Source organism: Spinacia oleracea, chromosome 6, assembly GCF_020520425.1.
Source record: "Spinacia oleracea cultivar Varoflay chromosome 6, BTI_SOV_V1, whole genome shotgun sequence".
Lineage (NCBI taxonomy): Eukaryota > Viridiplantae > Streptophyta > Magnoliopsida > Caryophyllales > Amaranthaceae > Spinacia > Spinacia oleracea.
In genome coordinates this window covers 74,938,910-74,960,897 of record NC_079492.1, presented here as the reverse complement: position 1 = coordinate 74,960,897, position 21,988 = coordinate 74,938,910, and the positions used below count along the sequence as shown (strand labels likewise).

The 21,988-nt window shown below is 37.3% G+C and overlaps 1 protein-coding gene across 4 annotated transcripts; it reads right to left on the bottom strand.

Annotated features, from left to right (window-relative positions):
* Positions 1-229: 229 nt before the first annotated feature.
* Positions 230-11,997, bottom strand: LOC110800849 (kinesin-like protein KIN-6). Of its 4 annotated transcripts, none has more exons than XM_022006177.2 (19): positions 10,760-11,990; positions 10,445-10,644; positions 9,742-9,865; positions 9,540-9,634; positions 9,316-9,436; positions 8,580-8,645; positions 8,029-8,091; positions 7,727-7,777; positions 7,461-7,543; positions 7,261-7,369; positions 5,660-5,708; positions 5,393-5,571; positions 4,771-5,295; positions 4,429-4,572; positions 4,238-4,328; positions 2,264-2,355; positions 2,087-2,178; positions 1,864-1,942; positions 230-640 (listed from the first exon to the last, which is right to left on the bottom strand). In XM_022006177.2, exons 1-19 carry the CDS (start codon positions 11,183-11,185, stop codon positions 542-544), a joined length of 2,688 nt encoding a protein of 895 aa, XP_021861869.2. In that variant the 5' UTR covers positions 11,186-11,990; the 3' UTR covers positions 230-541. The 4 variants fall into 4 exon arrangements, 2 of the variants coding, with proteins under 2 accessions (XP_021861869.2, XP_021861868.2); XM_022006176.2 differs by having other exon boundaries at positions 4,238-4,337; positions 10,760-11,986; XR_008922748.1 differs by lacking the exons at positions 230-640; positions 1,864-1,942 and having other exon boundaries at positions 2,264-2,333; positions 10,760-11,997.
* Between the last annotated feature and the right edge of the window lie 9,991 nt (positions 11,998-21,988).

Here is a 21,988-nt window from a genome sequence, read left to right as displayed (position 1 = left end):
TATTGGAAAAACTCCCACAGCATATGTTATGCAGAAAAAAACAACGTTTTAATTATAAGTTTCAACCAATACCTATTACACAGTTCATGAGTTCTGAACTCATAAATTTAACATCTGGATCTTGTTCACTCATATTCATAAATTGTTGAGTATAAAGCTTTCCCCACATATCGATGCCTCTTGCTTATCTACCGTAGATAAGCCAGGTTATTTATGCAAAAGCGCAATATGTAATTCATAAGCTGTACAATCTGATGGTTGTTGATCTGCCAAAAGAACCTTAGAAATATACTTATCTACACAACAAAATCCCTCCCCTTAGTCGTTTGTTACGGGTTAAAACTAGTACAAAAACATGTACTTGCAGTTTGCATAAATCTTAAGATAGATGTACATACAAGCAAACCCCTCCCCTTGATAGGGTTACACGCAATGTGGACTACATATAATTATGCATAAACACTTCCATATCTGCAACTGAGCACAAGGAAAAAAGAACTGCTCCATCTTTAAAAGGTTACGCTATTTAAGCAGTCGCATACTATCGAGGTAGATGGTTCTTCAGTAGTCGCATAAGACAGGCATTGCCCTTGGTTCTTTTATGTTCATCTTCAACCAGCTTTTGTCCACCTTTACCTCCCTGCAAAGACAGCCAACCATATAATGAAATAAGACCAACAACTGCGGAGGCAAGGGGCCCATTCAGATTTGAAACTGTAACATCAGTTTTGAAATTTCAGAGAAATGGCATGTACCTCTGATACTGCTGGTATTGGTTACTCACATTACTGTTGCGCTAATTTAGACAAACTATTCTTGGTTCTAACCTTCCACCTTACACCTCTATAGGCTCGATTAACACCTTAATTCACTAGAATACCAAGCAGTTCACTGATATTGGTAGCATCATCATAATTCAAGGAGCATGGGAACAAAGAGAACTTGTATACATACTAGCAACATCTTCAGAATGTTACTCATTTCTCTACTGATTGTATTTAGTGTCAAAACCTTGACTACCAAAATGCAATATGGCCTGTTAACCAGAGACTCTGTGTTTTGGATGAGGAAAGAGAGGAAGAGGAATATGAGGGAAGGGAAGGGAAGGGAAATGGACAAATCAAATTTGCTTATCCTTTAGTTTAAACCAATCCTTCTAAGTTTGAATACTAGTAACTTTTGGAAGGAACACGACAATCTACTCCTTCCTTCCTCTCCCTCCCCATTCCCTTCCCCCTCGTCTTCCGCTCGCCCCTCACCCTTCCCTAGTTCCTTTACTCCATTGTAATTTAAACATATTGTAAATAACAAAAATTCCTACAAGGATATTTGGAGCGGATTTCTCGGAGATTCACAAGAAAGCTTTATATACTTCTATCAACCATTTATTTTCCTGGCGATTTCTCATGTACGGTTTATGCAGCCAGAATGCATTCAAACAGAGGACTCAACTTCTGGACCCTTTTCAAAAACATGTATGTTGGAGTATCTCTGATACAATGACACAATAACATGAAACTTTTGTGACTTCAGAGGATTTTCAAACACATTGGACATCTCTTCTATTAGGATTATAATCATCTTTGGCCTTTTGGTATTTTCTCTGTTAATTATGATGGATATTTAAACTCATTGGACATCTCTGACATCAGTAGCTGAGGCCATGAGTCACTATTAGCAATAAGTATATCATGAGATGTGCAATAGTATATAGTATTTGCAAGAGTCAAGACAGTATGACAAGCCAAGAAACATCTTATCCCTCCTAATGCAGATTTTAATGGGATGGCTAACAGGTGAAGGAGGAAAAAAAAAGCCCATTAGAAATAGGGAGGTATTAATAACATGGATAAAGAACATTACCCTGAAGTGTATGTTCTCCTCAATAGCACCAATACTACCAGTATCTCTCAACAACAATGACGAAGCTGGCATAAGTCGCCTGATGACCAAAAATCATCAGCAAGAAGGCACAGGACAAGAAAAGGCAATATTAATATTAAAATGATATTGGAATGATTAGACAAAATAGCTCACGAGTCACGATGCTACATGAAACAATGATAAAAGATCTCACAATGTCTACCTTTTAGGCCTTCCTGCTTTTGAAGGTTTAGAGTGAGAAGTTTCCTTCTTTTCCAGCCTTGATTTGCTTCCTGGACCATTTCCAGCATTTTCCTGGGAGGAAGAGGAACAATGATACATGACATCTTTTACAGATTGAATAAGTATACTTCCAAGTTTAATAAAATAACCATCTTACTTTATCAATATTGTTTGGTGTGTCACGGCCACAACTTTCGCCTTGGTCTATCAAATCCACAACATGTGACCTGTGCAAACAAGCAGCAGCATCTGAAGATATTGAAGCTATTAGTCAAAAGATAAACACAGACAACAAACTACCAGAATGCAATGTGAAAAACCATCCACAAACAACAGAGACATTTCTGAAAAAATAACATTAATGAATTAGGGGCAAAAAAGCTGCCACGGTTAGAGTACAAGTAACCAGCAAGGAGCTAGAGACCTAGAGCTGGTAAGTGTATAGAATGACCAGACTCGGGTAGAGTTTTTGCTTTGTTATTTATGTTTTGGATTTGACTGAATTCTTTTTTTTTTCTTTTTCTTTTTGGACATCTGAGAAACATACAAGAAATAAACCTGGTCATGCACCATATCATGAGCCAGTTGCACATGGTCATGTTCCACCTTAGTAACAAGGTAATCTATTGATACAATTTCGATCCACACAGACTCTTCAGACTTGGTTCATAGCCTTAAAATGGCCTCTAGTCTCTACTACAAATATTCAACAGGTATGGACCATCGGCTCTATCTTACAAAAGGGAAAATGTTTCAGCTGAGGATCTAACTATATTTTGGCCAAGTCAAGAAAGTCCTCAGCGCCAAAAGTTACTAAAGGTAGTGCAAGCAACATGTTGGCTCAGCTGTATAACATCATTCTCTTCCTTTTATATAGTCTGAGAGTGAGGGAAGGGAGAGAAATCTCCACAGTAAAACAAAATCCTCCATAAACTTCCAAGCATCTGTTAAAAAGAAAATATTAGTCTTATTAGACAACCAGTGTTTGGTCAAACTCCATAATGACGAGAAAGGCATGACCATTCACGAGAGTTAGGCATGGTGATTGTGCGAGGAAGAAAATTCTGGAAAGTAGCGAAGTTTGAAGGACACATATGTGATGAACTAAAGGACAGGGTTGTGTCATGCAGTGTCCTAGTTCGTGGAACACAACCATGTCATACAGATGCAATGTTACACGATCCTCTCTTGCTGCAGCAGAAGTTTGCAGTTTGCCTGACATTTGGGAATTTGTTTAGGATGTTTCTTATACTTGGTAGACTGCATGTGGAATATTTCTTAGTAGTATTAGGACAAATTAGGAAGATTATTAATTGACAGATTTAATGTGAGGTAGAGGTTTCCTAATGTTATGTGTAGAGTTTAAAAAAGTTTGTTTGCAGGGATTCTAGAATACTTTATGAATAAAGCTAGTAGGGAGGTCATTAAGTGTAGATAAAAAGTGAAGGTTGAGTGTTCCCCAAGGTTGGTTTATGTCAAACGAGATGAAGTTCGAGGGTTTAAAGATCGCAGTTCGGAAGAAAGTACTTGTAAATTTGTAATTCAGGATTTTGATGATAGAAAGGGGTATCTCACTTTAAAGCTGCATTTGTTTATACTTGTTTTTCACTGAACTCCAAGCATATATAAATAAAACCCAGTGACACCAACTTCAGCCCAACTATAATCATTGTCACCAACTCCACCCTCTTTAAAAAACACCTCAAACTTGGCAACTTACAAGAAGTATCACGAGGGTCATCAGAGCTTGTAACTCATATGCATCATATTTTTGAACAAGTGACATTAAAGACAAGCAGCTACTGCATAAAAAACAAGATTTGAAGATAGTATGAATTATTACATGAAATTTCATCCAAAAAACAATATACTGAGTATATTACATGAAACTTGTGAAAAAAGTGAATTGCTATGAGATGGAATGACAAATTGTACCCTATCATAAACCCCATTCTGAAAGTATTTAGCTTTTTATATCCAAGAACTAGGAAGTACGAACTCATATGCATGAACAAGGGCTGCAGCTCATTCCAATAGTAATGCATATGAATGGCCAAAAAAAAATAAAAAATAGTAATGCATATATATGATACAGCAGCAGGATATTAATAAAGTAGAGAAGTAACAATACCTGTTGATTGAATATCACATTTCTTCCTTTGACCACTCTCATGGCAATCAATTTTACTCATGTCATGTGGAGTTTGATATTCCATCAGCGACTGATGTACCTTAAGCAATGATTCGAACAAGTAGCTGATTGAAGTAATTCATACTAACCAGTGTGTCACTGTGTCCAATATCAATCTTTAAATTACATACCTGATGATTATGTGGTGAAAATATTTTCAACTCATTAGAAGATAGGTTAGCTTTGTGAGGACTTGTCAAGATGAAATCAGTGTCAATACTCTCATCAACAGAAAGAATACTCTTTGGCCCTGATGATGAATCCCCAAGATGAACCTAGACAAGACAAAATCATAGCTGATTACCAACTAATTCAGAAAAAACCTCACCTGTTCCATTGTCTTTCTAATTTCCATTAAAATTTAAGTTTCAGTTCTTAAATTTTAAAAATAAAGGGAGGGGATGGAGGAAGAGAATAGGAAAGGAGACACCTACAACTATAATGAGTGTAATCAAAGATAATCAAGTTCAAACCTTTAAAGCATTAACACATCTAGACCCCTGAAGTTCTTGTAATCCATCTGTTACGGATCCAGATTGACTTTCCTCCTCCAAATCATGATTTTCAGATGATTTTGGTATCAAAGTTACATCAACTTTGCCTTCTGTATGCAAAGCTTTCTCGCAGGACAAATTAGTAGTTTTGCATTCTGAAACAGAACATTCATGTGGTTCTTCTGGTGCTGCCACCCCGAATAGCTCACATACATGGAGAGTGCACTTTTCCCCAGACGAATGAAGGATTTCTTTTTCCTTACATTCAAGACATGCAAGCCCTTGTACGTCTGTAGAAACTACTTTACCATGATCTGTAAACTCTTCCTCGCAGAAACTGGGTTCAGAATTTAGGCCTCCCATTGAACAACTGGTCACACCAATAACTTGATTTGGACATGAACATTGAGACTTTAGCTTAAGTAGTTCTTCTTCCATCACCAGATATTTAGCATCTCCAACTCTAAGATTCTCTGTCAGGATATTTATATCTTTTTGCATGGTCTGTTTCCAACATATGATGCACAAGGGGTTAGGGCCATAGAAACACGGGCAAAATAATTAGTGAGGTAGTTAAAACTGTAATAGTAAGCATCTTAACCTTGACTCTCTCCTTATACTGCTTCAATACAACCCAAAGAGCCTTGGAGAAACCTTGCATGAAATAGTACTGCCTATGTATGTTTGAATCAGTACAATTCACCTCTGGAAGTAAATTCTCATCCACTCTTGATACAGGAATTCCATTGTTTCCGTCCAAGATTTCTCTACTTTTAGCTTCTGAAATTCGTATAGAGTGGCATCAGAATGGAAAAAGACACACACATACTGACCTCAATGAAATACAGGAACATGCATTCTCACTGACCCTTTGTCTGGAAGGTCTCGGAATCTCTACTAATCACTGTAACATCATTCTGTAAAAGGATTAATAAGACACTAAAAGTTAGCTAAGAATATGACGGATCAAGATGAATCTATACACCAACCATCAAAGCATGAGGACATTTTCAGCAACGTAATCAGAAAGTTGGGTTATGTAGTTCATAGGCACTGTCATAAACAGTATGAACATGCATATACTTATCTGACAATTCATTTTGTGCTAGAGCATATTGAAAATCAGGTTATTGAAGTTGGAAGACCTAGATATGAATAACTATGACAATAATGATGGTGATTATGATAATTCATGAATTTATGTCCTAAAATGGCTTATGGCCTATTTAGAAGAAACTCATATTTCATTTCCGGTGCTGGATTTGGTGGAACCCATTTTTTGGATGGAAAAGAATTATTCATGGATTTGGACAAAAAACTTAGGTTAAATTAGAAAGGCAACCATTGAAGGAATTGAAATAAAATTAATACCAGTCATTTGAAATTACCCAGCTTACATTATCAACTCTGTTTCGTCGTAATTCATTTGGAAATCCATTCCTCACAATTCTATCCTCTTTCTCTCCTCCAAATCCACAACCACCATAAGCTTCGACACCTCTCTGTCAGCAGTTCAGCACTGCGACTGAAAGGCGTCACTGCTTCACTCACTAGAGGCACATATGCCAGGGATTCTTCACTCACCGAAGGGAATTACAGACCGCCATTATTCAATAGTCAATGTTATTTCGTAGCTTGGATTAAAAATGAAAATGATTTTGAAATTTACTTCTTGTTTTGAATTTCTTTTGTCATTGTTTGGATTGTTTCTACCTCAAGTTAGTTGGTTATTTTGGTTTTATAGGCGTCTGGTATTAGTGTGGGAAAATCAATAGAGATGTGGAAAGATCTGTATTTTTTGTTGATTGGAGAAAAAATTTCGTATACAGTGAATTTGAAATGAAGAATTTATAATTCTTACCTTGCCGAAACATATAATTTGGAATTGAATGTGAGGAATTGAATAATACCAATACCAAAGAAAATCTACCGTCTACGGAGTGGGAAAACGTATCCTAGAAACAAGTATATGTATTATTCACATAAACTTTGGAAATACCAGCACTATTCCTTCAACTTATTAGATACGAAACATATCCAAATTCAGTATATATAAGACATAGAGTAACTAACTTGTAAAAGCGATATCTGTAATTGTTAGTAAAAGTGAAACTTGCATCAACAGTATAGCACAAAAAACATTTTACATAATAATTCACACAAGGCGGAAACCAACTTAGAGATGCATCCATTGTGCAGCAGTAATTGCTGACCATAAAATCTCAACAATTGAATCCCTTGAGCATATTGTCTTTGCTTATGGAAACATCAAACACGTGTTCCCATGAAATTTGGAAACATCAAGACTGATGGATGTGCAATGTTTTTGAAGAAAGCGTTTTTCATTTTGGACTACGGCGATATAAAAATAGGTAATTCAAACAAACAAGTCGCAGAAGAATAACATACAGATAAAGCATAACCAGTAATTAGAAGGGTATAGAACATTCAAAACAAAAAATATTGTACCCTGCCATCAGCAATAGTCAACTTCACTCTTTTCTTCTGCTCATTGCCAATAATCTGATGACGCCTCTTATTCCGGGGTAAATTCAAAGTTTCTTCAATGTCACAGAACCTTGAGGAAAAGAGAGAAATTCACACCATATAAATTAAAATACTAATCAATCTAGCTACTAGAGGCAAATAAAAGTAGTAGCAAGACTTACTTGATTTCCATATATGGTGAAGCCTGTCTAAGGAGAGAGGACGTATCAAAGTAATCTTCTTCCCCAGATCTTACTGTCAAAATCTGTAAATTATCAAGATCAGCAAATTTTTCCTTAAATCAAGTTGTATAGTCATTTGATCTGATGATAGATTAAAATTTATTATCATTATATATGCACTTTAGAATTACAATAAACTTTTGTCACAAATGTCTAAAGAAGTAAAGGGTAAAGAAAATCGAGATATTGGTCACTGAATGACATACCAAAGCCATACGCTTCCGGCCTTCCAAATAGTCTCGTAGATATCTTGTCAGCTTTATTTTAAGAATAATGCAGAAAAGTCAGTTTTCATCAAATGAACACTAAGAGTCGAGGATTAAAAAAGTAGTTGTAGAAGACAATTTGAATATTGTCCTATCCTGGAAAGTATTCAAGAATATCATTATAAACTGATGATTTGTGAAAATATAAAGATGGTTTTATACTAGCAAAAAATGCAATTGAAGCAGAGGTTAGAATAGTCTAGCCTTATATTATAGGAGAAGGTTTTGAAAGTAACAGTTACCAGTGAGCTCTTGAAGTGTTTCTGCAGTGGTTTTTTAGGATTCTTCTGATGCTCCAATAATGACTAACAAAAAAAAGAATTCATCAAGTATGAGAATGATAACACTCACAGTATGAATGAAGTAAACAATTCAACCATATCCTCGTGCAGAAATACAGATGAAAATCACAAAGGTAACTAGTAGATAAAGTATTACTAAGTGTCAAATGTATTCATAACAAAAAATGTTGAATATAAAGGAAGTTAGATTTGTCCATTTCTGATGGAGCTAAAGATTCATTTGTTCTTTTGGCTTTGGGATACTTTGGACTAAATCAAAATGGCTCTCAAAACCTCTTCACTACCTTCCCATGAAGTAGAAGATGGTTATCCCGTTACCGTTTATGGGTCTATTGAAAACAGCCTCCCTGCAGGGGCAAGGTTGCGTATGTGCGACCCCCCCCCCCCTACCCCGCTTGTTGGGGGAGCCTCTTTGAAGGAAATGGGGGTAATGATAATGATTAAACGAAGTTAGAAATCACTTATTCAAGCAAAGAGTTCAAGATACATACTCTCAAGCACAAGCCAAAAACCATTGACGTGTTGTTGATAAAATTACTTTCAAGTAGCCTTCCACCCTGCAAGGAGATAAGATACACCATCAGCACAACATAAAGACAACTCAAGAGATGAGGATCGGGCTTTCATTTCAAATAAAATCCTAACCACACTAATGCATCTTTATTTTCAGAAACTTGAACTTCTCTGACTCTCTACTAGAAATACTCCAAGACCAATTGCAATGCTTCAAATATAATCTTTCGATATTTGGTGTGGGTTTTCAAGTTTGCTTATAGGCTACTGAAACACAAATCTCTGGAATTTTGAACTTTCTGTATAATTCTAAATTTGCATGCCTTTGGCTTTGCAAAACCGAGAAATATTTATTGCTTTTAGTTATTGTTGGACCACAATGAACGTCCCTACGGATTTCACTTACCAAGAAATACCAGTGTGAACTCTAAGAGCAGGCGCATTCACAACAAAATAAGGAATCAGTATCAAAAATAAGAATAATGTCAGAGCCTAGTCAGTCATCAAGGAATTTGACAATGTAACTTATGAGTTACAGAAACCTATGGTATTGCACCAACTCGAGTCACAGCTTCCTATCCCCATAAAGATTTTATCTAAGTGGATAAAGTGTTTTTAGAAAATCAACCAGGCCAATACTTGTGCTCTTTCAATCTTTCAGCTCCCAAGATATTCTTTCATCATTATATTGAGCTCCAAAATAACGCAGCTCACCTTATTTCCAGTTTTCTTTTCTCTTTCAGCACCAGCAAGGTCAACAAAAGTCAATACTGCTTCACTCTCTCCCTCCGTGTCTTCAGCAGCACATCGAATGTTAATTATGCATTGTGAGCGGCTAAGATGATAGCAAATATACACATGAGCAACAGGGATTGGTTTCAAAAACTCCACAGTCAAGCCAACCAATTTACCAAATTAGTAACTTAATCGTCACCAACCTGGATTGACTATTTGAGTTTGTCGTTGCAGTGGCGCGTTTTGACTTTGCATGAGTTAGTAAAGATTCTGCTTGTGCAACATCTTTGACCAATATCTGTGTATGTGCATGTACCAATAAAATGAGAATACCGTAACTATCAAATACGGACCAAACCTCCATATTCCAAGTGAATGAGAATATTTTAACTATCAAATACGGACCTCTTTAAGGCCCTTAACAGCAGATTGTTGCATATAGATATCAGACCCATCTGGAGTCAAATCTGACAACTTTTCTCCCTTTCCTTTCTCTGAATGTATTTCAAAAACGGATAAATAAATCGACCTGTCACAAGAAAAGAAAATAAGCCCTCCAATAGTCCAATATGGATTCATAATGGAATCAGAAAAGTTGAAATATCGTTCGAACTTTATCCTCCAATTGCTTACATGATAAGTAGAGCAGAAAAAACATCTATAAGACTACAAATGATGCAAATAGTACACAAATGAAAACATGAGGTTTTTTCTAGCTTTGTCGCCATTTAATTGACTTTCATGATATTCATCATATAACGCAAATTATACCAAGCAAAACAATTATAAGCAGCAAAAAAGATATTAAATACGGAGAACAACAGTATCAAGCCCTAATCCCAATGATGATAAAAGAAATTGAATAATTCTCTTCAATTATCCTCCAGCTTCCCCCTCCAAAGTCTAAATTTACTACTGTTTTTATTGAACACAATCTAGATATGAAGCCATCAAATTCTTGCCAATGGTACAGTAGAAAAACAATTGATATCATCATTACGCAGCAGAGAATTCGAAAGAGCAACAGAGAGCAGAAACAAAATACCATCATACACACACAAATTCAACTATTAGTTCAATTCAAAAGGAAAAATGCTAGCTAAATCACCTCGACACCAAAGATGATTTCCCTGCGTCAGACTCAAAAATGCGGCGAAGAGCACGGGGCACCAAACCGGGTTCTTTAGCAGACCCGAAAACGGTGTGAGTTTTCCCAGAGCCACTAGGCCCTAAAGCAGCCAAAAGCCCGCTTCTTCCATTAAGAAACTCCTCAACCATTGGTCTCATCAGCTTCTCATACACTTCATCCTACAGAATTACAACCAAAATACACCCAAACAATAACGCAATCACTCCAAACCCAAAAAAAAAAAAAAAAAATTCACAAAAAACCTAGAAAATGTGGGAAATTAAGACAACAAACCTGAGAAGAATCAGAGGAAAAAACATGGGAAAATCCGTTGAAAACCTCTGATTTCAATCTATTATCGCGAATTGGGGGCGAAATCGTAATAGACTGAGAATCGTTGATGGTAAGGCAACTCTTACTAGGTTTACTCGGCTTAATCTGTTTCGATTTCGGAGGTGCGATTGGGAGGGGGCGTACTCTAAGGAAGACGTTGAGAGAATTTGGAGGATTTGGGGATGGAATTTTAGGGTTTGTATTGAGTTGGATATCCATAGATAAAATGTCATCAAGTGGGAAATTGGGGATTTTCAGATTTTTAGAGGAAAGAGAATGAGAGGTAGAGGTTTTTGGTGCGGCGTTTGTGGTGGTCGGTCTTGCACTCCGGTGCGGGTTTCGGCGAACTGTGATACTCCGCGGAGGTTCAGGTGAATTCCACTCCATTTTCTCGTTCCTTTGAAGAGAGAAGAAGAGGACGGAAATTTTGAATTTAACGTGCTTATTATTTGAATTGGAAAAAGCGGTGACAACACTTTTGACTTTAAAAACCCTCTCTCTAAAAATTGGGAGCCCCTCTCTCTAAAAAATGAACGCTTTGCGAATGGATTAAAAAGAATGGGTCCATTAATACAAGTACAAGGTGAAGATGAAGTTCATGGAACGAATAACTTAGAACAGGATGTTGTTGGTAAGTGTTTAGATTATCGTGATTTTACTGAAAATTAGTTCCAAAATTGGGTGAGTAATTGTTGGAGATTAAGAGATCCTATACGAGTTCCAAAATCAAAGAGGAAGATTTTCTTCTTCTATTGGAAAGAAGCCAGGGATCGGGATGTACTTTTATACAAAGGGTGTGCATGTTTTCAAAGTGCCTTTATCTCTTTCCATCCTATTTCCTCTGAAATCGCAATGAAAATTCATAATTTTGATAAAACCTCTATATGGGTAACGGATGAAGGAATTCCATTGAAATATAACAGACTGGAAGTGGTAAAGAAAGCTTTATCAAAATTTGCTACAGTCATTCACTAAGATCCAAAGGCCTTTTCATATGTTCCTAAGGAATATCTTCGAGCTAAAATTTGGATTGAGCTCAATCAGCCGCTGGTTCCGGGTTTCTTTATTGTAAACCCAGTTGGTCGAAAATTCTGGGTTGTTATTAGATATGAGGGAGTATTCATTTTCTGTGTAAATTGTGGAAGAATAGGGCACAAAAAATCAAAGTGCAAAAAAACTGAACCGGAGGCAGAAATTGAAATTGGTGTGTTAATGCATAAAGTTCGTGGTTCTTTTAACCACCTTTCAATCTCGTCAACAGCAAACCCTATTCTATGCGAGTAATATTATAGGGTTGAAGAGGGTGGAACGAAATAGGACCACAATGTTGAATCTGTTCACAACAACAATTGAAGATGACGAAGGGTCTAGCTCATCAGTGTTAGGTTATGACAAATATAAAACATATATTTCATGCGGAAAAACCATAAAGTCAGAAATCCAAATTAATTGCCACATATTAAATTAGCATAATTTAGGATATATACATGTGATGCGTGCCTTCCCTAGCTGCTCTCGAACCGAACAAGAACAAGTTTAGGACTCCAAATGTCGCCCCTCCAACGCCTTAGATTCAACCAACTAGGATATTCTCTAAGGTATTAAGTTTTATTCGAAAGCTTAATAATATATTTTAGGCGTTTTATTAAATTCGTACTTAAACTTAAACTATATAAATTGTTGTATATAAATTGTGATTATGAACCACTTATTTATAGGGTGGAAATAACAGACTTAGATTTCTACTAGGATTCAAATAACTAAATCTATTGGAATTCTAGTTAAATTAATCCTTTAGAAATTAATGTTTTAATCGAACACAAAAACATTTAATCCGTGTAGAATTAGGAAAACGATTTAATCAAGCAATCCTAAACGACCAAGGAATTGGTCGTACGTAGCATTGCACATACACACGCAGCCCACATGGCGTTGGTGCGCGGCTCGGCCCAAGTCAGGCGCTGGCAGCACGCGGCCCATCGTGGGCGTTGCTGCTGGGCCTTGCCTTGCTCGCTTGCCGCAGGCTTGGCTTTGCCTTGCTCGCTGCTCGCGGGATTCGCTGGCCTTGCTGCTTGTTGCGTGCGGGCTTTGCTAGGCGCGGGCCTGGCTTCGTGTTGGGCCTTGCGTCTAGCAAGCTCGTTCGTCGATCGTATCGTACGTCGTGCTTCCGATTCGTTTTCCGATTCCGGAATTCATTTCTGATTCGAACAATATTTAATATTTCCGATTCCGGAATTTATTTCCGTTTCGAACAAATATTTAATATTTCCGATTCCGGAATTTATTTCCGATTCTGACAATATTACTGATTCCGGTAATATTTCCGTTTCCGGCAATATTTCCGATTCCGGTAATATTTCTATTTCCGATAATATTTTCCGATACGTACAATGTTTCCGTTTCCAGCAACATCTACGACTTGGATAATATTTATATTTCCGTTATGATCCATATTTCCGTTTTCGCAGTATCATCATTTCCGGAGTATTCATATTTTGCCTTTTGACGATTTCAGCTCCCACTAGAACCGAGATCCGTCGATTCCGAATATTCATAATTAGAGTATTTAATTCACTTAAATACTTGATCCGTTCACGTACTATTTGTGTGACCCTACGGGTTCAGTCAAGAGTAAGCTGTGGATTAATATTATTAATTCCACTCGAACTGAAGCGGCCTAGGCATTCAGCTCACTTGATCTCACTGAATTATTAACTTGTTTAATTGATTAATACTGAACCGAATTTATTAGACTTAGCATTGAATGCATACTTGGACCAAGGGCATTATTTCCTTCAGTCTCCCACTTGTCCTTAGGGACAAGTGTGCATTGCCTAATTCTTTTTTCGCTTGATGCTTGCTCATGAACATAAGGTATGAGTAGTCATCCTTATTATGTCCAGAGGTATTTCTCGGTTTCAGAGTTCCACTGATCAAATAAACAGATAATCATAGCCTATGATTCATCTGAGCACGGCCATGCATTTTACATGCAGTTTCTAGCTCTCCGAGTGGCTTTGTACAACTTTCAGCATCTCATCCCGATTTATGGGAGGACAATCCCAATCTTGTGATCTTGAGGTTAGACTTCGTTTGATAGGTGATTATCTAAGCGTTGCCGTTATGGTCTCCTTTTACGGTGTGACGGTTGACAACGTCAAAGTAACCAGTTCTCAAACAAGTAATCTCAAATCACTTAGGTATTGAGGATTAGTGTCTAATAATGTAATGAAATTTACTTATGACAGATTTTCATCTCTTACAGTAAAGTTTCATAGGTCTGTCCGATACTAGTCTTCTCAAAGTAAGTATCTATGCAAATGATTGCGACATTGCCATGTCCACATAGTTCAAGAAACAGAACTATTAGTCATCTTGCATTCTAGTCGTCTAGCGTTTTCTATGCGTCCACCTTTATAGAAAACTTCTGACTAGGGACCATTTTCAACTTTTGAAATTAAAGTTCACTTGATAGACATTTCTTAGTCACAAGACTGGTCCTGACAGTCTATCTTGAATATATCGTCAAATTGAAGAGACTCATCATTTAATAAACCACAAATTAAATGGAAAATGAATTCTATTCATTTTATGCATGGTTAACAAAAATGTTTTACAAAGTATTAAACTCTAAAACTTTAAAACATTAATTAAGGACATCAAAGCCATTCTCCAACATGCTTGATTCCCATAGCTGCAGTGTGCGAGTTGTGCTTCGCTTGCGGCAGAGGTTTAGTTAATGGATCTGAGATATTGTCGTCAGTTCCAATCTTGCTTATCTCGACTTCTTTTCTTTCAATGAACTCTCGTAGAAGGTGAAATCTACGAAGTACATGCTTGACTCTCTGGTGGTGTCTAGGCTCCTTTGCCTGTGCAATAGCTCCGTTATTGTCACAATATAGAGCTATTGGTCCTTTAATGGAGGGGACTACACCAAGTTCCACTATGAACTTCCTTAGCCAAATAGCTTCCTTTGCTGCTTCATGTGCAGAAATGTACTCCGCTTCAATTGTAGAATCCGCAATGGTGCTTTTCTTAGCACTTTTCCAGCTTACTGCTCCTCCGTTGAGGCAGAAGAAAAACCCAAACTGTGATCTGAAATCATCCTTGCCGGTTTGGAAACTTGCATCCGTATAACCTTTAACAATTAATTTATCATCTCCACCATAGACCAGAAAGTCATCTTTGTGCCTTTTCAGGTACTTTAGAATATTCTTGGCAGCAGTTCAATGTGCCTCTCCTGGGTCTGACTGGTATCTGCTCGTAGCACTGAGTCCGTACGCAACATCCGGGCATGTATGAAGGAAATACTGCCCTTGGTCCAAGTATGCATTCAATGCTAAGTCCAATAAATGCGGTTCAGTATTAATTAATTATACAAGTTAATAATTCAGTGAGATCAAGTGAACTGTATGCCTAGCTAGAGGCCGCTTCAGTTCAAGTGGAATTAATAATATTAATCCACAACTTACTCTTGACTGAACCCGTAGGGTCACACAAATAGTATGTGAACGGATTAAGTATTTAAGTGAATTAAATACTCCATTTATGGATATTCGGAATCGACGGATCTCGGTTCCAGTGGGAGCGAAAATCGTCAAAAGGCAAATTATGAATACTCCGGAAACGATGATATTGCCGGAAACGGAAATATGGATCGTATCGGAAATATAAATATTATCCAAGTCGTAGATGTTGCCGAAAACGGAAACATGGTACGTATCGGAAAATATTATCGGAAATAGAAATATTGTCGGAATCGGGAATATTGCCGGAAACGGAAATATTGTCAGAATCGGAAATATTATCGGAATCGGAAAATAATTCCGGAATCGGAAATATTAAATATTTGTTCGAAACGGAAATTAATTCCGGAATAGAAAATATTAAATATTGTTCGAATCGGAAATGAATTCCGGAATCGGAAAACTAATCGGAAGCGCGTCGTACGAAATGAACATCGGACGAGCTTGCTAGACGCAAGGCCCAGCACGAAGCCAGGCCTGCGCCTAGCAAAGCCCGCGCCCAGCAAGGAAACAAGGCAGCCCACCAGAACCGCAAGGCCCAGCCAAGCAAAGCGCAAGGCCAGGCCCAGCGAGGCCAGCAGAGCGCGCGCCCTTCGTGGGCTGCGAGCAGTTGCTGGGCCGAGCTCTCTCCGTGCGCGCGCGCGCCTAGTGCCCCTCGTGGGATGTGCGTGCGTGTGTGCGTTGAGTTCGTGCATGCATCGAGTCCTTAAGCGATTAGGATTAGATTAAAGATTAATTTCCTAAAACTACTAGATTAAGTTGTTGAATTAAACATTAATTTAATAGTTTTAATTAATATCTAATTCTAATAAGATTAGATTAATTGAATCCTAGTAGGTTTCTAGTTCCGATAATCCTACCCTATAAATAGGTGATGGCATTCACAATTTATAATCAATCAATTCAAGTATTCATATAGTTTTAAGGTTAAAGCTAAAGTTAATAATTTGCCACGAATTATATTCGAATAACTTAAAACCTTAGGTTGAATTCTAGTTAATTAAATCTAAGGCGGATCCGAACGTGCTGTGGACTATTTACGGAGGGACTACACTTGGAGTCCTAAACTTGTTCTTGTTCGGTTCGGGAGAAGCTAGGGAGGGCACGCTACATAAGTATGTATCCTAAATTATGTTAATTGTTATGTGGCAATTAATTTGGATTCCTGGCTTTATGGTTTTTCCGCATGAAATATAAATGCTTTATATTTGTCATAACCTAACAGTGGTATCACGAGCCTCTAATTAATTCCATAATAAATTATAGTTAACATGGTTAAATTTTATAAATTTGCAATGAATTAAAGGGGTGATTAATTTCGATTTTTGTAATTAATTGCAAATTCGTGCGATTTATGTTCGCAGGATTTTCTGCAGTTTAGTCAATAATGGTCGGAATCGTATAGTTTTATAGTGAATTTCGCATGTAAACAGCGTTTTAAAATTTTGACTAAAATCAAAGATTTGATGCCGAACCCAGAATTCCAAAATTCGAAGCCTAACTATGACTTTTAGAAGGTTTTAGTTTTTCAAACGCAAAATTTGTAATTTTTAAGATGTTAAATTAAATATTTGCGATTCTTGTTTGTAAAACTTGAATCTATGATTGACCTATTGTATATGTTTAACAATTTTAATGCCTAAGTTTGTTAATTATACAACCTAATTTGTAATTGTAATTAATTTGTTGAAATTCGAATAATTTAGAATTTGATTTCATTTTCATAATTAATTGACAATTTAATTAGGAATCCATGATTAAAAACCACCATAAAATTTTGTTAAATTTGGAAAATTTTAAAATTTTATGACCTACATTTGAATCCATGAAAATAAACTTGATCGGAAATTAATCTGAATAATAAATTTTCGATTTTTCGCCCTAAATTTATAAAATTAATATGATTTATTAATTAGTCTATAAATTTAAATTAAAAAGTTTTGATTTTTATAAAATCCGCTCACGAAAATCTTGCACGCATGAAGCAATGGACGCTAAGTGTTACCCTTAAGGGGTGTTGTATAATGCGGGCATGCGACGACGAGCAAGGGAGCTCGTCGCCCATGCGGTACGTATGCAGCGAGCAAGTGTGTGGCACAAGAGCACAAGGCAGTAGCCCTGCCTTGCGTCGAGTGCTGCGACGTGCATGGGCGGATGGGTCGAGAAGCAAGGCACCAAGCAAGCAGGCCGCAGCGCGGGCAGCAAGGAAGCCTCGCCCAACGAGCGATGCCTCGCCACGAGCAAGCGAGCTGCTGCTGCGCGTAGGCGTGGCTCGGTTTGCTGTGTCTTCGCGTGGCTGCTCGTGCCTTGCTATGTGTATACACCTAATTTGTGTCTCCCCTCTGGGATGATGACGATACCATTATCCTTATTAGGCGGCGCGAAAATTCCGATTGCTAAGAACATTTCCTAAATCCAAGAGCCAAATTCCAATCCCCGAGGCCGTTCCCCTTCCGGAACTCGGTACAAAATACAATTTTCAAAAATCAAATTCAAAATCCAAGTACAATCTCACCCAATGGACCATTCCATTGGTTTACAAGGTCTTTTCCAATCAAAATTACATTAAGCAATCCAAATTCGGGTGCCAACCCATAAAACCGAGAAAGCCGGGCCTCGTCCCATAAAACCGAAATTCAAAAACCCGAAACGGCTTGTTTTTAGACGCAAAATCGATTCTTAATCCCCAAGCAAACACTACGTGCCAAACTTTGTAGCAATAGTACGAAGGTACACCAATACAAGACAAAGCAAGGACGGAGCCCGCGTCCTTGTTTTGGCAGCATCCGCGCCACGTCAGCAGGGCCTGGCGCTGGTGCTGCGCTGGACGCTGGCGTTGGCTGGCGTTCAGCAGCAAATCCTCCTATAAATACCCTTAATTCTAAGCATTAAGGGAGGCAAAATCGAAACATAACGTCGTAATAAAAAAATTGCCCCTCAAATCAAAGTCCAAAAATCTTACAAAATCTCATACAACATTTCAAGTTCTAAGCAATTGGGAGCTCTAAAAGGAATTCTTGCCTAAGCCTAAATAGGTAATTCCAAATCACACCACATTCAATCATGGTTCTTTAATTTTCCTATTTCAAAAATGATTAGTAAGTTGGCATTTTTAACAATAAAATGTCACTTACAACAATCATACATTTCTTCAAAATCCAAACTTTTCAAAATACAAAAATGCAAACTTTCAAGATTCAAGGATGTTCAAAGTTGTTTGTAATCACTTCTTTGAACTAGAATCACCTTCAAAATATGGAGTAATCAAAGATGATGCCTTTCTAACTTTTAAATCACCTTCAAGACTCCACTTTTCAATATACAAGTTCAAGTTTTCAAATTTTAAGATCCAACAATGTTTAGGGTTGCTCATGACTACTTCCCTAAACTAGGATCATTTCAAAGTAAGAGCTCATCAAAGATCTAACCTTTTCAATATTAAAAGGCCCGATATTTGAGATTCAAGTCTCTTAAATTCAATATTTCAAGTTGAAGTTCAATATTTCAAAGTTAAACATTTCAAGTTTCAAACTTTTCATGTTCAAGTTCTATATGCAAAATCTAGGATACTTTGGGTGAACAATCCATCCTAAGTTGAGATTTTTTAGCTTTGACTCTATGTCGGACGCACTTATTTTTAAGTAGCCGTTTGGCGTTCGACCTCATGTGCTTAAATTCTATTTCAATATTGCAATTTCTATTTCGCAATTTCAATTATGCACCTTTCAATTTCGCACCTTTCAATTCCGCAATTTCAATCCGCACCTTTCAATTACGCAAGTTCAATTCCGCATTTCAAATCCGCACTTTCAATTCCGCAACTTTACTTGGCTAGTCCTTCTAGGCAATGTGGACCTACTCCCTAGTCCATTTCTAGGGGTTTTGTACTTTACTAATTCCGCACTTATTTTCAATTGTGATGTTGCTTTAATTGTTTATGGCTTTCATCACCTCACATGCTAAATCCAACAAAATACAAGGTTACACCACGCTTAACAAAAATAATTTCTTGGACAAACCGATCTTAGGTTCCCTTAAATTAACTTTAAAGCAAAGTGACCACCATACAAAGTAGAAATTCTATTTGTTCTAAATTCAAACCCACATAGTCTAAACTAGGGTATTTTCGAACATGTTGTGTCACGCACTTGAATTATTTCGCGGAATAAGCATCTCGTTCCCTTGCCCGGATCTCACCCATCCGTTTCGAAGATTCAAAGCCTTATCCTAATAGAGTCATTTCCGGTCTTTCCAAACGAGACCCTAGACAATGTTTTGTGGCGACTCCTACAAAGTACAAAAATACAAAGGTTTCTAAAAGAACCGCCCCGTAGGAAGAGGAATAAAAAACTAGTCCTACAATTCTGGCGACTCCGTTAGGGAGTTCCTGATTTCAACTTCGAAAATACGAGCAGACTTCGAGCAGCAAGCCACTGATCTTCTTAAGTACTGGATGCCAGCTCTGGCGCCAAGCGCAGCCACCTGCGCCAAACGCCACTGCCTGCATCCAGGACAGTGGCTCACAGTGGCTTGTTGCCCATGTTGCTCGAGTTTTTAAGTGGGAGTCAGTCTATTTCTGTACTTTGAAGGATGCTCCCAAACCTTGAGAACGAATGTCGAAAAATGAGCTTTTCAAGTACAATATTCAAGTGCGATTTCAATTTTCAATTTCTAGGCATTTCATGCATTTTTCGAAAACCATATTTGTGCAAAACGAATTTCTACCTCGCCCAAACGGATGTGTTATACATTCGGGCTAGCCCCGGGGGCAACGAAATGGTGACTCTCCATACGGTTCCCGACCAAAGTGTGTGACCATTTCCGCGCCTACCGAAACTTGGCATTTACTTGACATTCCCGATGTCAAGTATGGAGGTCATCTGCCGACACACACATCCCTTAGGCGGATGTGCAAGTTGTCACCGGATCCGCCTCTTAGCCAAGTACCTTTTGACACCCAAAGCCGACCACTTGCATCATACAAAACTTAGACCGACCTTAGGTTGAGAACTTTGCATGTCGCATTCTTATTCATGTTAGTGTGACAACGTGCTACTTCACTACTACAAAAATCGGAATAAGAAACGTTGAATATAGAGCGGTCAAGTGACTTAACCGTTTCACAGGATTATATAGAGCGGTTATCTATGATGACAGTTTCACGATGGAAAGAATACAGAGCGGTTAAGTCACTTAACCATTTCGTATGTTTTACCCTAATAAAAAATAATTTAAGGTAATATATACACGAAACGGGTAAGGGATCTAAGCATTCTATATTCTCTGCCCTATCCGTGTATACTCCATACTACTTACTGTATATCACTACCCCTAACTTTCCTCAAGGGCTAAACCCTTAAATTCTCTCATTCCCTCCATTAATTATGTAAATCTAACCCCCTTTTTAGATTTTCCATCTCAATAAAAAATTCGCCGCCTTTAAGTCTCCAACCACCCAAGGTTAGCTGAAAACACCAACAATGTCGTCGAGTCGATGAATCATGTCTTTTCTTGATTGCTTCCTATTTTCCTGCAAATTCCATGATCCTAAATGATGTGGATTCGCTAACATTTTCCAGATCTACCTATTTCATATTCCAACAAATTCGATGCGTTCGCCATTGGTGAAACTAGGCCTTCAAGACCTTTATTGATCTTTCCACCAATTTCTATACCAGGTTCTTTTTTATTTGTACTCAATTATTTTGGAAATTTGATGCGGATTATTTATTTGTGGTGATATTTTTAATTATTAATATGTTATTCTTTGGTTGATTTTTTTTGAAAATTGCAACATTTTAAAATGTGTTCTCCTTTAAATTTCTCTATATGTCTCACGAATTTGGATTTGATTAAATGTTTAATTGATTCATTTTTTCCCCAATACTTATCATTTAAGTATTTAGGTTTTATTTGTCTTCTCTTTGAATTGTCTCATTGAATTTACTTGAGATGTGATCATTTTTTCGTGGTTTTTATGTTCGCTTCAATCGCCAGCCTCTCCGCCATCGCGACTGCCGCTCCACCGTCGTATCTCCGACTGTTGTAAAGATATCAGTGCTTGTCTTAAATTTTATACAAGGTAGTACTTAAATATTGTACTTCAATTTAAATGTTGAACTTTTCATTGTTTCTCAGAGCCTTTCTTTGTAATTCCGATACAGAGATTGAATTATGCAGTTTCACATGCCAGATTGAACTATGGATTATCACTTGCAATTTAAGTTAAATTAGATATTTTTCCCCCCTTTTCTTTTTCGTTTTTCTTTAGCCCTGCTTCAACATCTTCCTGGTAGCCAATTTCTATTCCACTACCAAACACAAATATACGGAGTATTAATCTTGATTTTATATTCATCTAATTTGAGTGTGGCGATTTCAGGTTTTAAGTGGATGTGGATTTGCTGATGCGGAGGTGTAGTTCAAATATTAAGGTTGTATCTTTCTTAAAGACCTTGATATTAGTAGTCAGTTTTTGCACTTGATTTGTAAATTTCTCTTACCCGTCTGTTATTTATTTTGTTTTTGCAGACTTATATCTGAGACAAATTAGAACAGATACTCGCAGATCTTCGAGACATAATCTTGGTTGAATAAGAAGATAGATTATTTTTAGGAAATTTTGGTATTTACTACCTTTAAAATACACCACTTTTGTATTTAC

Excerpts from the sequence above, each read along its gene's own strand:
- LOC110800849 (XM_022006176.2), bottom strand. The coding sequence starts at position 11,185 with ATGGAGTGGAATTCACCTGAACCTCCGCGGAGTATCACAGTTCGCCGA. Across the intron at positions 8,092-8,579 it reads TTTTTGGCTTGTGCTTGAGA|TCATTATTGGAGCATCAGAA; the intron begins GTATGTATCTTG and ends TTTTTTTGTTAG. Across the intron at positions 7,544-7,726 it reads GCCGGAAGCGTATGGCTTTG|ATTTTGACAGTAAGATCTGG; the intron begins GTATGTCATTCA and ends GATAATTTACAG.